The sequence below is a fragment of the Hyperolius riggenbachi genome, chromosome 4, assembly GCF_040937935.1.
Source record: "Hyperolius riggenbachi isolate aHypRig1 chromosome 4, aHypRig1.pri, whole genome shotgun sequence".
Lineage (NCBI taxonomy): Eukaryota > Metazoa > Chordata > Amphibia > Anura > Hyperoliidae > Hyperolius > Hyperolius riggenbachi.
In genome coordinates, this window is record NC_090649.1 from 252,146,287 (window position 1) to 252,161,598 (window position 15,312).

Here is a 15,312-nt window from a genome sequence, read left to right on the forward strand (position 1 = left end):
AATGGGAGAGTCCCCTTCACCCAAGGTGGACTATATACTGTGCAAATTTGGACAGAGGCGCCAGGCAGGTTAAAATGATCTAAAAACAACTAAAAAGGAGCAGTATAGGTGGACTTACCTCCTGAAATGATGGACAATCGAGATTGTTCAAATCGCAAATAACAATTTATTTTGGCACTCTGCAACGCGTTTCGCAGGTATAACCCGCTTCATCAGGCAAGGAGTGCAAGCTCAAAAAGGTCCAATAGTGGCAATGCCAGAGGCGCATTGCCACTATTGGACCTTTTTGAGCTTGCAGTCCTTGCCTGATGAAGCAGGTTATACCTGCGAAACGCGTTGCAGAGTGCCAAAATAAATTGTTATTTGCGATTTGAACAATCTCGATTGTCCATCATTTCAGGAGGTAAGTCCACCTGTACTCCTCCTTTTTAGTTGTTTTTAGATCATTTTAACCTGTCTGGCGCCTCTGTGCAAATTTGCACTCCATTCACTTTTAATCAGTCCAGTGCTTTTGGGGATTGCAGCTGAAATCACTCTAGTGGGCAGCAGGCCCCACACACCGAAATCTTGCTTGCCCCATAAACCTGTCATGAGGCCCTATCCCTAACCCAGCCTTGAGTACAATATAGCCTTACAGTAAAATCACATATAGTCATCTTTTTTTGTAAGTACGATCAACTGTAAATATAAATTTCAGGAATAAGTTGCACTGAAATATCTTCAGCGATGTAAACATATTCATTGACTTATTGTGTTTCAGAGAATATTTGTATCCCCCTGAATTGCAGCCTCTGCATGAAGTTGTATATTTTGGTGCAGCCAGCGTTCTCCGCAAGCATCTGAATGCTGTGCCTCGTGTGGCTCTGCACACAGCTCTGAACAACCCCTCATCATACCTGAAGGTAATACAGCTCTAATGGTGGCCATACATGGTACAATTTTTTCATCCAATCTTACCATTTTTATGTAGTAAGGGTGAATTTAGTGAATATACTGAAAGGAAAATTCAGGCAGTTCCCTTATATTACATAGAAATGGTAAGATTGGATGAAAAAATTGTACCATGTATGGCCACCATAAGGTGGATTATAGTGGGCTATTTCTTATAAATGCTGTCTAGCCAAGTGTATGACTGACTTTGCTCTCTCCTTTCTGGTCAGACGTTGGAGAGTGAAGATGGAGCATTGAGTAGTGTGGCTCCAGATATCTGCATTGCATATAAGCTACATCTTGAATGTGGACGACTCATCAATCTTTATGACTGGTTAGAGGTGAGCATTATAATTAAGCATAGCTCAAATGCTTAAACAGTATTCAGTTTGCAACCCAAGGTCCTGGCATGAGCACAGATTATTGCACATCTACAGATGTAACATTCCTGATATTTGGTAATTTAAGGGTATCCCACCATGATCTGCATTCTTATCCCCAAGACTAAACTTGACAGACTGAATTGCTCTAGAAATCTAAGAGCCAAAAGTTATGCAGAGTGTGAAAAAAAGTCAGTGTACTTTGGTGTTTTGTGGTAAAGTCTGTAACATTGTTAACCAATGCATCAATCTTGCTGAGCTCACCTCAAATTAATAACCTATAATAAACACAAATTATTTTTCATAGCGTGATAGTGTATAGGTAATTAGATTAATACTTCACATCAACCATGCAATTCCCAGTGAATCACACTGTGCTAGCACTCCGTGGGTGCACTACACGTCCCTTTTCACTAGCAGCTCACCAAATTTGAACCACCTCAATTTGCAGGTGGATTAAGTGTCCACGCACCTCCACACACACTGACTTTCACCAATGTAAGAGAGGCCTTTTGCTCCTGCAAAAATCATATCTAATATTGATTTCACCACTGTGACTGTAAGGTTTGTACTGCCTGATGCAGTACAATGCTATGCAGAGCCTCTACCACATTCATGGCACTTCCTTGAGGATCATAGAAACCGCATCTCCAATCTTTTTTTATTTATTGTATTTATAAAGCGCCAACATATTATGCAGAGCTGGACATTAAAGTTACAGACATATTTTAGGGGTGGCATACAGCAACGTGCATGGGACTGGGTGATTGGGGGGGGGGGGGGGGAGGGGTCAGGCGCAGTTCATAAGAGGAGCAGAGTGAGCGGCTAGGTGTGTACCTCTGAGTAAGATGAGGAATGTAGGTTGGACAGGTTTTGTGGACAGATTTGTAGGCCAGACACAGTATCTTGAATCTGATTCTGGACTGGATCGGAAACCAGTGGAGGGATTCACAGAGGGGAGCCGCTGTGGTGGAGCAATGGGAGGAGTCGATAATCAATGGTTGTTTGATATTTTGATCCTAAAATAGGTTAGAAATGCCATGGTTGCAATACATTTTCATTACACGTGATGTTGATCTCATCTACAGTAGAATCCCTTTATAGTAAACTCCAAGAGACCGGGTCAAGTAGTACTATATAGAGATGGACTGAACCGTTCGCCGGTCGATGGCCCGGCGGTGCGCGTCCTAGATCGCGCTCCTGTTGCCGGGCACCCTCTGCGTATGAGCGTGACGTGCACTTGCAAACCACTCCAGGTGATATGTCACTGACTGTGATAAATTTGTAGTCCACTCCACGTTGTAATGACCTTATGAGCGGGCGGCCGCTTCTTTCTTCATATTTCCCCAGGCGCCGCTCTCCTCTTATCCGCATATGGTATTACAGCATTGTGTATTGCGGCTGCTGTAAGGAAGGGAAGGAAGCCCACTTCCTTCCCTTTCTTACAGCAGCCGCAATAAGCGATGCTGTAATACCAGATCCAAAAAATATATACACCAGTGGATAACGCTCACAGGCCCCAATTATTTTACCTTAAGGGGAGAAGGAACTATACACACTATGCAAGATATACAGATACAACACTTCTCCTCAAAATTATTTGGCTCCTCCAGCACCTGGAGCTTGAAACACTGCTAGCGTTGTTGAAACAGCAATATATGGGAACTGGGAGTGCAGCACACAAGGTGTGGAAGAAGCAGTTGACGGTGAAAGGGAAGCTAAGCCAGAGTGGTGGGAGATGACCTGGGAATGGTCCCAATTCTACATTTCACCTGCCAGTAGGTCGTTACACACGGTGAGTTGCTTACTGGGGTGTGGTGGTTGCTATCTATCCAAGGCATCTGATTCAGAAGCACACAAGGCAGGAATCTGAGTAAAGAAGTTGAACATGCTAGACTCTCTCTTTGGAATGTGAACTTTGTGCAACATATTCATAGGATTAACTCTCATGGGACTTGATGTTTTTTATGCTTCTTATGCAGGAAAATCTGATGTGCTTAGTAAGAAGAACTGTTGTATCTGTATTTCATGCACAGGCCTCGATTCACTAAAGGGTGCTAACCTAGTTAGCACCCTTTAGTGAATCGAGGCCTATGCATGAAATACAGATACAACAGTTCTCCTAAAAGCTTTGGACATGCAAACTAGGGTGCTAAGTAGTTTGCACATCTAAAGCTGTTACTGATTGTGCGCAAAGTTTAGCGCTGCGCGGTGCGCGTGAAACATTGCACCGTTGCGCGTGAAACATCGCACCGTTTGCGTGCAAAGTATATGCCTATCAGGCTATTTAGCATGCGAACGGTGCAACGTCTTGCGCGCACCGCTAAACTTTGCACGCAAACTTTTGCGTGCGTATTAGCGCGTGTAAAGTGCTTTTGCATGTGCTAAGGGGCTTTTCACTGGAGTGCTAACACTTAGCACCCTTTAATGAATCAAGCCCGTAGTGTATAGGTCCTTTTCCTATTTGGGGCCTGTGAGCGCCATCCTCTTGTATATACTGTATATTTTTTGTGGTGAAAGAGGAGGCAAACCAGAGTGCTGACTTCACACTATACCAGCGCGCAGGTGTGTTATTCTATAAGTGGCTGCCAGCCCACCCACATGGGTCTCTGACTGACGTATGAAGCATGTGCCCGCCCACTTTCCATTATAGGTTTACAATACCAGATGTTACTCCCATATACTTATATTTGATATCATTCATTAACACTGACATGTAAATGTCATAACTTTGCCACATAGCTGGAAAAACATCTAGACTCAATGTTAACGTGAACAGCAAGCAGACCTTAGATGGGGCAGGAGGATAATTAATTTAAAGGACACCTGAAGTGAGAGGGAAATAAAGGCTGCTATATTTATTTTAAACAATGCCAATCGTTTTCCTGTCCTGCTGATTTTTTGTTTCAAATACTTTTTAGCCATATACCTTGGACAAGCATGCAGATGTTTGACTGATGTGTGACTGGATTAGCCACATGCTTGTTTCAGTTGTGTGATTCAGACACTACAGGTGCCTGAAAGATTGGCAGGATGCCAGGCAACTGGGATTGTTTAATTACTAGCCAAGCGCGTCACGCCAAATGGGTGTGGCCGCGGCAGCCCCAGGACCACCTAACGCCGATCGGCGTAAAGTCCTGGCGCTCTGCTTTGCAGGAGATTGCGCGCAGGCTACGTGTGCATCTCCTGCTTGGTAAGCGGAGCGGAGCTCCGCCTTCAGTCTCCGAGCGGTGACTGTTAGACAGCGAAACCGTCTAATTACCCGTACAGCGCTGCGATCTGCAGCAGCACTGTACTGGGGACAGCCTTGTGACACGGCTGTCCCCTCCAGGGGATCAGAGGTGATTGGCTGTCATAGGCTGACAACTATGACAGCTGATCACAGTGATTAGCTGGCGGGGGGGGGGGGGAAGGGCGGGCCTAGGGGGGAAAAAATAGTAAAATTTATTATAAAATAAATAAAAATATTTATTAAAAAAAGAACACACGGGGAGCGATCAGACCCCACAAACAGAGCTGTGTTGGTGGAGAGCAAAGGGGGAGGGGTGGGGGGAATCACTTGTGTGCTGTGTTGTGCGGCCCTGCAGCTTGGCTTTAAAGCTGCAGTGGCCTATTTTTCAAAAAAGGCCTGGTCTTTAGGGGGGGTTTAACACTGTGGTCCTCAAGTGGTTAAAAGGAAATAAATATGGCAGCCTCCATATCCCTCTCACTTCAGGTATCCTTTAAGGCAATTCATTTTATCCACATACACAAAAACAAAGAAAAGAAGAGACTTTGATAACTTTAGATCACAAAAAGGCCTTTGACAGGCTTCCTAGACAATTGTAAGTACTTTGCAAAATCTTTCCGGAAAGATTATCAAGAAAATAATTGCTGCTTAACATCATCATCAGACAGTCTGCATCACAATTTACAGCCAAAAGATAAAGGCTGTCAGAATACAAATGGGTGTCCACATCACCCTTTTTTCTTTAATCCGTGTCGGGAAAGTTTGATTTCTAACATTTAAATTCATATAGAGATCCAAGGCTTGACAAGAAATTAAGATATTTGCATATGTGACTGACATTCTCTTGACATTGACTGAGCCACAGATGTCAGTGATGCAGAATAAAGAGTGTTCAGAATGTGTTTAAACTTCAAAATAAATATAGATAAATCTGAATTACTAGGGAACAGGAAAAAGTCTATCATCATTAAAGGACCGCTGCAAAAGATTTTAACACATTTACAGTATGTGCAGTATATGCAGTACATTTCACAGGAAAATGCACAATAAATAACTTTTCCCCTATGTTGCTGTCACATACAGTAGTCAGTAAAAATCTGACAGGTTTTGGACTAGTCCATCTCCTCAGCGGGGATTTTTTCAGAAAGCACCCCTGGAAAATGATCTTTTCATAGAATCGTGTCTCCCTACTTGTTTGTGGTCTGTTTTGGCAATTGAACTTAGCAACTGCTATTCAGGAAGGGCTTGTTCACACCTAGGGGGTTTTGCGTTTTTCTGAGCGCTGGGGATTTTCAAAATCGCCTTAAAAGAGCTTGTGCAGTGATTCCTTATGGCACAGTTCATATCAGCGCGTTTCATCGTAAAAAAGCGATTTACACAAAATCATAGCGCGCAGTTAAGCGCCAGGAGGGACGGGGGAATCGCTAACAAAATTGCAAAATGCGCCCGTCAGCGATTTCAAGTTTAGATGTGAACAAAACCAACGTGCTTTTGAAATTTAAATTTAAAAAGAAAACCTTGAGAATCCCCCATGTCCAATGTCTAGTCAAAATCTGTCAGATTTTTACTGCCAACTGTAAGTGACAGGGAGTTAAAAAAAAAAAAAAAAAATTGGCTGTGCATTTTACTTGGCAACAAATATACAGTTTATACACATACACATGAATTTGACATTTTACAATTTTTCATGTTAGTGGTCCATAAAACCTTTCACTGGAATCAAGATAGTAGCAAATATTTGGGGATAAAGTGCAACTTTGGGACCATAATGGCACTGACAAAGAAATTATGGGGAGAATGGAATTTGCTATATTTAACATGCTCGGATATATAGATATAACAATGATGTTTTTGTCTAAAATCATCTTCACTTTGCAATAAGGATACCTACAGAGTTTTCCCAAATATTAAATAGAATAGCTTGCATTTACCTTCTTAGATTTTTTAAGTGGCACATAAATTATCATTTAAAAAATAATCTGCGGTTTAAGATTGAGAGACGAGTCCTGCTTTGCAACATTTCACTCTGACCGAACATTAAACAGGGTTGAAAACTGATCACTTCTTTAGCAAATAAACCTTAAGGAAATTTGTTAACACCATAGAGAAAGGTACCTTTTTAAAGCCTCACTATGTAATAGCCCTATGAGGAAACACAGCTTTCCCATTAGGCCAGACAGCCTGGTTTATCATCAGTCATTTCAGGTAACCCCTGAGGGCCATTTCCACTACAAATATGTGTACATTTTCTGCACACAAATTTGCATAGCAATGTATTTCAGTGGGCCTGGTTCCATTGTATCCAGAATCTTTATGCAGAAAAATCTGCACAGCCGTGTTGTCAGTTTCTGCATGACGTTTTCGCGTTCACGTTTTTTGCAAATTTTTCCCTAATGTCAATAGAAACAGAAAATGGAAAAAAAAAATAGTGATTACACATGCAAATTGTCATGTTAAAAACAGATGGTCAAATACAGTTAGAGGTTTAGGTTCTTTAGCTATACACAACTATGTGACTTAATCCTATATAATAAAATCCCTGTCCCTGCATCCTCCTGTGTCTATGCATCCGTTGGCACCCAGGCGGATTTTGTACAGAGGTGCTAGTAGATTGATGTCTTGGACTTAGTTGCGTCATTGGGTTCTCATTCAGTGTTAGGACTTGCATGAAAACCCGATCAGGTTCAGGTCATATTGATGTAAAAATACGGAAACTTCAAAAGCATTTATAATCTTAAAATACTACTAAATTAGGCGTATTAAATATTCCTTCATCTAATTTAAACTGCAGAAGCTGCTTTCTTTGTGCTGAAACATTATCTAGAATTCAAAAAGAATGTCCCGTTATTGAACCTGCCTAATGTGTGTTGCACATCTTCTACCATTAAAGGCAAGGGATTGAAAGAACATTTGTGCAGCATTTACCTATGGGATCACACTTAACCAAGACTTAGGAGACAGCAATTTACAAGATGCATACAAGTGAAGATTACTTTAGTCACTGAATTGGTATGAATGATAGGCATGAAAGGGATTTGGATATAGCTTAGTTAAAGAGTAACTGTCAGGCGGCAGAAGCTAATTTAAACCTCTATTCTCCTGTGTTAAACAGTTTAGAAGGAAGCCAAAAAGGCATTAGTGAAGATAAAAATCTCTTACCTTTGATGTGTGCTTATCAGCAAAGCTGTTATAGACCCAAGAGGACGCAAGCCGCATACTATACTGCAAAGCATTCTGGGGCCCTCCCCTCGGCTGCTAATGAGACGTTACAGCAGCTTGTAATCAGTCCAGCGCGTAGCACTGATAAATCTCCGGGCAGAGTACACTGCAGGAGTCAGCTATTGTTCCTAGCCACATGGCTCATTAATATTCACTGCACACTGTGTTATTCAGTACGAGCTTTTCTGTGATCAGGAAGCAGGCAGGACATGACGACACATTTGACAGAAAAACATGGAGCCTGCCATGAGCTGTCAGGAGCATCTATCTCTGCCTATACTATATACAAATTCTGTGAAATCCAAACGTGGACAGTGAAATGCATATGTAATGTAAGTACAGCCAATCTTTAGCTACTGATATATGTGTTTATTTTCTCTGAGACCTTATACCTAACAGCTCCTCTTTAAAGTGTACCCGAGGTGACATGTGACATGATGAGATAAACATGTGTATGTACAGTACTAAACATATTAATAACCAGGGTGTTTTACTTGTTTTATTTTGCTGCCTGAAATATTTAATTATTAAGGCTGGAAATGACAGCTTCTGTCTTGTCAGAACCTTGTCAGGAATATTGTAAACATTACTGATAAGCAAATTACAACCATAAACGTTTTTTGTGGCAAAATACATTTTCTACATATTTCTGAGAGCAGATGGAGAGAGAAAGGGTTAATATAGTTCATGTATTTTCATTTAGGGACACTTAATAGACTGCAATTGAGCAGAGACAACAAAACATTCAATCTACTTTCTAAATGAATAAATATAAAATAAAATCCTGGGATGTCTTAAAAAGTCATTTTTAGGAGTAGGAGGATAAATGTAATTGTTTATCTCATCAGTTTATTTTCACCTCGGGTTCACTTTAAGGCGTATAATCAACAAACCTTGTCAGAAATATTGTATTCATCTTCTTTTATTTTTATGATTTGTCTTTTTTCAAGATGGCATTATAATATTATTGAAATACTGTATAATTGATTTATTTAACAGTGTGCAAATAGCCTGTGAAAAAAGGTTCTGCTTTTCCCTGGCAGTGTGGGAATCATGGCTTTATCAAGAAAACTCCTGTATAGCTCATATTTAAGACAAAAGTGTAGGAAAATGAAAGTAGCCAGTCTGTTACTAGAAACTGAAGTATTCTGGTGATGGACAAGGCTAAATACATAGGTATGCAATTTGGGGGGGGGGGGGGGGGTGGACAAGTCCATTGCATAGTGTAAACCTGGAAACTTAGATTGAGTGGGTGCTGCTGAATCCAGAAAATGAGATGAGAGACAGTAAGAGACAGAGATGACCAGTGGGGCTGGTAATGTACTGATATACTCTATTTTGCTAATGTAATTTTGACAATACTTTCCTAATGTATCTCAAAATGTATAATTAAATGGTGATTATAACCCTGTTCTATGCAATTTCTGTATATTCTATGCATGTAACTACAGGGATATATTTTTACATAAAAAGATGTGTGTCTAAGTGTTCTAATTATTTAAAAGAAGGGGTTACTATTACAAATCTACATTGTGGCTAACAGTGGTCTTGTAACCAGCGTAACAAGCTTCATTTTTTTAATTCAATAAATATTCTCTGTATACTCTATAAAAAGCTGCAAATAAGATGTGGCATTTTGGCTGTGCAGACTTTGTCGATAGGGGTGATCAATGAGATGCAAGTATTTCCATGTTTATGCAAATATATGCAGATTGAAAATGGACCAATCAATTTAAACCTTGGTGGGATTTGATTGTTCCATTTTCAAGCTGCATATATTTGCATAAAAAATTACATAAATTTGCATCTTATTGATCATCCCTATTTGTCTAAGGGCGCCCATACGGTTCAATTTTTTCATTCTTTTTTTTAACTAGATAATTTTGTTCAATTATTCCGTTAGATGGAATATAAACATTTTTCCAACATGTCCAATCGGATTTTTATAGAAAAAAACTGGATAATCGTTTGTTTTTCTTGATCGAAAAAAGGATTCTTTTGTACTTTCATTCAATTCGATCATTTTGTTCGAATAAACGGGAAAGTCAAATGTTTTTATTGTACCGTGTATGGGTACCATAAGTTTGGATGTGCTAACAGCAGTATGGTATACAGAAAATATACACTTCCTGAGCATGGAATGTCACTAGCTTTGCAGAGAAGACATTTTTTCTACAGCAGAACAAATAAATTGTAGTACACTTCCATCTAACAGTTTGTTTAGACCCTCACCTAATAAGCCAATTACTGTATATATTTCTTATATTATATTCATGCATGTCTCTTCAGGCATTTGCAACAGTTGTCAACACTAGCGATGGCAGTGACTCGGATGCCCTACAGCAAGTGGATGAAATGACTCAGTATCCTTTTATTTGGCAGACTAATGTAAATAGAATGTGGAAGCAGCAGCTGAACATGTCTGATGCTACACATGCAGTAGCTTGTCTTTGGTTCAAGACTGGATGCGTTTCTTTTGGTTCAGTAACTCAAACACGTTGTTGTTCTAAAAATCCTCTTGTCCCAGATTGGCTGTCAGATCTAATAAATCAAGAAAAGGCTTTAGTGAGCAGTCTAATGATATTTTATTCCAGTGGCATGTACACAGGTAGTATTGAAAGAGGAATTGCTTAGAGCACAGTCCAGTGGAAATGTATCCATGCTAGCCAAAACCCACTATAGGTATTCATTGTTTGTATTCATTCCTAAAGCTTCTGGCCAGTGCTGCAAATAAAACTATATCCGGAGAGCTCATCCAGTTACGTGCCTGGCTCCCAGCCTGTGCAGCTGTCTGCACATTATGAATGATATATCTTCATTTCCCTGCTACATACAGAGTCTACAAGGCTACACAGCTGGATATTGCTGGTTTCCTGTAGCTTACTTGTCATGTAGAATGGATGCACACTTACCTATAGACAAAAGTGTCACTGGATGATGGAAATGTAGGAACTGCAATGCAGTGTACTTGTTATCTGTCAGTGACTCTGTATTGCAGCCACACAATGAACATGATCGGCAGGAACTAGGAGAAAAAAAAAATCGCCATGAAGGTAGTCTCCCGTGTCTAATTTTCATTGCTTAGAAACCCACACCTGAAATAAAGATAGCCCTCACTACCTGCACATATTAAAAAGACAAGTTCAGTGCAAATAAAAATTAATTTGAAAGCTTATAGACGCGTATGTGTTGCTGCACCGCCGCATAAGTTGGGCACCAGGTAGAACCACTTGAAGACTCCACCCCCCCCCCCCCCCAAATGCCTAAAACTAAACTCCCCCTCCTAATTCCTAACTCCACCCCCAGCACCCAAACAACCGCTAGTTGCAGCCAATCATCCACAAATATTTCCTATGTAGTAGCTGGTCAGGTACTATCCGCATCGGCCACTCAACTCATCGCTTCTAAATCCATGGGATCCGCGCACTTAAATTAAGTCACTTTTTTAATTGATCACCTCTGATCATTTTGGGGCCACGCAGGGCCCCCTTTATCAAGGCACTGAATGTACGCTATGCTGCCACTAAAACAGTCATTGGTAATTGAAAGATACTTGGGGACTTATCAATAAAAAAAAGCCTGAATTTACTTAAAGTGTGCAGACCTCATGGAGTTACTTAGTACTATATATTGGTCCAGCACCTGAGAAATGCCTATGGTGTGCGACCATACATCAACTCACTGCTTGGGTGCCCGATATTTTACTCAAGCGCTATTAGCCACCTGCCTATCCCAGCGCCCAAATTAAAAAATGATCCATTACAGACTAATAAAATAAAGTCGTAAAGCTATATTATTACTTTTTATATCTGTCCATGCTTTTACCTCACTTTGCATATTTTTTTTTATTTTTTTTTTTAAAGGTTTTAATTTACTCTGTTACATTATGTTGTCAGTAATGTACATGTGCTGCCTTTTGTTTGTGCGAAATTAGCAGAATATGGAGAAATCCTTGACTGATTCTTTTCAGCGCTCGTTTCATCAGGGCGGTTTCTGAGTTGGAGCTCCTTGGCTTTATAAAACCCACAAAGCAGAAGACTGATCACGTGGCGCGGCTGACATGGGGCGGGTGTTAGAATATATCTGCTGCATTGCTTAGCAATGCTCAATTTAATATTTAATAACTTTTTTAATTCAAATTAAATGCAGGAATCCAAATGAAATACATAAGTGTGTATGTAGAGAGACCATTATTTTACAAAAATATATAGTACAAAATGTGTCCAGAGAGAAGTGGGGCTTTTGCCCATTAGTCATTGCTTTTCACCACTTTCTCTCCTAGTGATCCCTATGCATCACATTACCCTTGATATAAGTAAAGTGACTTCTGCTAAGTGGGGAAAGAGCACTAACCACTTGGCAGATATTCTTTGCCTTTTTTTTGTTTAAAGAAAACCTTTAACGACAAAAAGTTCACTTGGGGGGGTACTCACCTCGGTAGGTGGAAGCCTCCGGATCCTATTGAGGTTTCTCCTGTCCTCCTGTATCCCGTGGCGGTCTTACTCTGGCTCTCCGAACAGCGGGGATGTAAATATTTACCTTCCCAGCTCCAGCGCAGGCGCAGTATCGGCTCTCTGCTCGGAGATAGGCAGTAATAGCCGATCGCTGTCGGCCCGCTCTACTGCGCAGGTGCAAGTCTCCTGCGCCTGCGTAGTAGAGCGGACCCAAAGGGATCTGCTATTTTCGGCTATCTCCGTGCTGAGAACCGCAACTACGCCTTGCTGGAGCACGGGAAGGTAAATATAGCAAGCCTTGTCACTCTTGTCGAGTGTGGATTGCAGGAGACTTCGGGGGAGCCAGCGCTGGATTGACTGCAGCTTCAGCGGAGGAGGAAGCCTCTTTGGGACCCTGAGGCTTCCCCCTACCGAGGTGAGTACCCCCCAGGGGAACTTTTTTTTACAGAGTCTCTTTAAGTTTTGCCTGAATATTTTACAGTGGACCTAAACAATTCACAAGAATTAAAAAAAAAAATATTAGCAGCAGTTGCTTTACATAATTACCTCCATATAGTTCCAATATCTGACTCAATTTCTAAGTCATTGAGGTACAGGGTGGCCCCTTCCCTGTAAGGGCTCATTTCCACAGGCAGTTGAACTGTGTGCTCAGCAAGCAGATACCAGGCAGCAGTGAGCAGATACCAGGCAGCAACAAGCAGTTACCAGGCAGCAACAAGCAGTTACCAGGCAGCAGTGAGCAGTTGTGAGAGTTTGAGAGGCATTTCACTGCCTATCAACAGTCTGTGGAAAAAAAAAATCTCTCCTAACCTCTGCTGACTTGGGATGGAAATATAATCAAGCAAAACAAAACCTCCCGATGCTGGTTATTATCCAACTGCCAGCTAACTGGCTATCAGCTGCTGAGTTTGGGCCAGTGCACACCTAAAAGCGCTAGCGTAAACGCAAATGCTAAGCATTTTTTTGAAGCTATTTTCCAAAGCTATTTCAGGCATGTGCCTAGCGATTTTCTAGTTATGTCTACTGATTTTGGAGCGTTTTGGTGTAGCAATTTTTTATTTTTCTACAGTAGAGCTGGAAGCTTTTGCAAAAAAACGCTTGGAAAATCACTCTCTTCTAGCAATTTTTAGAGCGATTTTCCACTTTTTCTATACTTAACATTGATGCTGAATCACCTCAGAAATGCTGCAGGACCTGGTTTGGGGAAAAATCACATCGCTCTGGTGTGATCCATCCCATTCAAATACATTAGCCAAGCGCTTTTCAAAGCGCTAACGTTTTTTTACAAGGGCTCAGAAGCGCTCTTAGTGTGCACCAGCCCTCTGACTGGAACTGGCTTAACTTGAAGGCAATGGAAATGGATGTTAGATGCTAGAGGTCTGTCACATGGGAAAGGAGTGAACAGTTTAGTTTTGAAGGGTTTGCGTTGTACTAAACTAGCACCTCTCTCTAGTAACATAAGTTATAAAGTTGTGTTTTAAAAAAGGCCCCTAAATACCTTTTTTTTAATATAAAAAATAGCTATGAACACTTAACACAAACACTGGCACAAATACTGAGATCTTGCCATCCAAATTCCTTTACTCTTTGCTGGCTGTGCTACCCCTTCCATTAAAGGACAACTGAAGTGAGAGGTATATGGAGGCTGCCATATGTATTTCCTTTTAAGCAATACCAGTTGCCTGGCTACCCTGCTGATCCTCTGCCTCTAATACTTTTATCCATAGACCCTAAACAAGCATGCAGCATACATTCAATATGCAGCAATATATAGATATAGGAAGTGGTACTGATGTTGAAACCAGGAAAATTACTGTGAAAGTGTGTATCTTTAATAATTTACTGCATTCTACGATATGCCAATACATAAAGCAGTAAAAAAAAAAGTTAACAGCCGAATGTAAATACTGCAAAATGAAAAAATGTGTTCTAATAATCTGTCTGTTTTTTGCTAATAAAGGTTAGTGTATTGCAGATTTAGGGGAGCTACGTGTTAAACAGTTAAAGTCTGCATTTTCACTATGCCATGCTGAATTCTATTGTGGGGGCCTCATACGCTTAAAGTGAATCTGAAGCCAATTTTAAAATAAAAAACAGATACTTACCTAAAGAGAGGGAAGGCTCGGGTCCTAATGAGCCTTCCCATTTTCCCCCCAGTGTCCATGTTCCCCTGCAGGCTCCACAGTTTGAATCTCCCGCCTTGAGAGACTTCGGCAGTCTCTGAAAGCGATCAGGCTTGCGAAGACCGGTAGTGATGGAAGCAAATTGAAAAAAATGCACCTTTATTTCCAAATAAAATATCGGTGCCATACATTGTGATAGAGACAGTGGCTGGATGGTGTAATGGTTAAGGGCTCTGCCTCTGACACAGGAGACCAGGGTTCGAATCTCGGCGTCTGTTCAGTAAGCCAGCACCTATTCAGTAGGAGACCTTAGGCAAGTCTCCCTAACACTGCTACTGCCTATAGAGCACGTCCTAGTGGCTGCAGCTCTGGCGCTTTGAGTCCGCCAGGAGAAAAGCGCGATATAAATGTTATTTGTCTTGTCTAAATGGTGTAATAAGCGGGACAAATGGGCAAATAAAATACATGGGTTTTAATTACGGTAGCATGTATTAATTTCAAACTATAATGGCCAAAAACTGAGAAATAATGATTTTTTTTTCCATTTCTCTCTTAATATTCTTGTTAAAATGGATTTAGAATAAATTCTTAGCAGAAAACTTCAAGGACCGGCACCACACACTGTATTAATAGCTCAGTGAACTTTTATTGCAGCATATAGCAATAAAAAGGCAACGACAGCCCGCTGTTTCGGCCTATTGGCCTTTGTCAAGTTGCATAAAACACAGTGAAAAACACACACACCGCCCCCCTTAGGGCTAAACACCAATCCAGATCGGAGGAAAGAGCGGACCTGATGGGGAACAATCTCCATCAACACATTTACCAATCAGAGTGCAGTGTTTGAAAGTTCAAATGAGAGACTCACCAATCAGGGAGCGCTGTCACCACCGCTAGGATGACATCAGAACGGCTCAGAGCGGCGCATCTTGCCCAAACTGCTATCCCCGTAATCAGGAAGTAGCAGGGATGACGTG

At 41.0% G+C, this 15,312-nt stretch overlaps 1 protein-coding gene and 1 long non-coding RNA gene across 2 annotated transcripts in view; one reads left to right on the forward strand and one right to left on the reverse strand.

Annotated features, from left to right (window-relative positions):
* The window catches only part of ORC3 (origin recognition complex subunit 3), a 149,045-nt gene extending 137,117 nt beyond the window's left edge, over nt 1-11,928 (forward strand). The window contains exons 18-21 of the mRNA XM_068231129.1: nt 761-902; nt 1,161-1,271; nt 10,048-10,121; nt 11,729-11,928. Of these exons, the coding sequence (XP_068087230.1) occupies nt 761-902; nt 1,161-1,271; nt 10,048-10,121; nt 11,729-11,834 (433 nt within the window). The 3' untranslated portion in view covers nt 11,835-11,928. The remainder of the gene's footprint in view (nt 1-760; nt 903-1,160; nt 1,272-10,047; nt 10,122-11,728) is intronic.
* On the reverse strand, nt 9,990-13,075 carry LOC137503725 (uncharacterized). The gene is made up of 3 exons (XR_011019315.1): nt 12,759-13,075; nt 10,671-10,783; nt 9,990-10,299 (listed from the first exon to the last, which is right to left on the reverse strand). It is a non-coding gene; the product is annotated as an uncharacterized lncRNA (long non-coding RNA).
* Between the last annotated feature and the right edge of the window lie 2,237 nt (nt 13,076-15,312).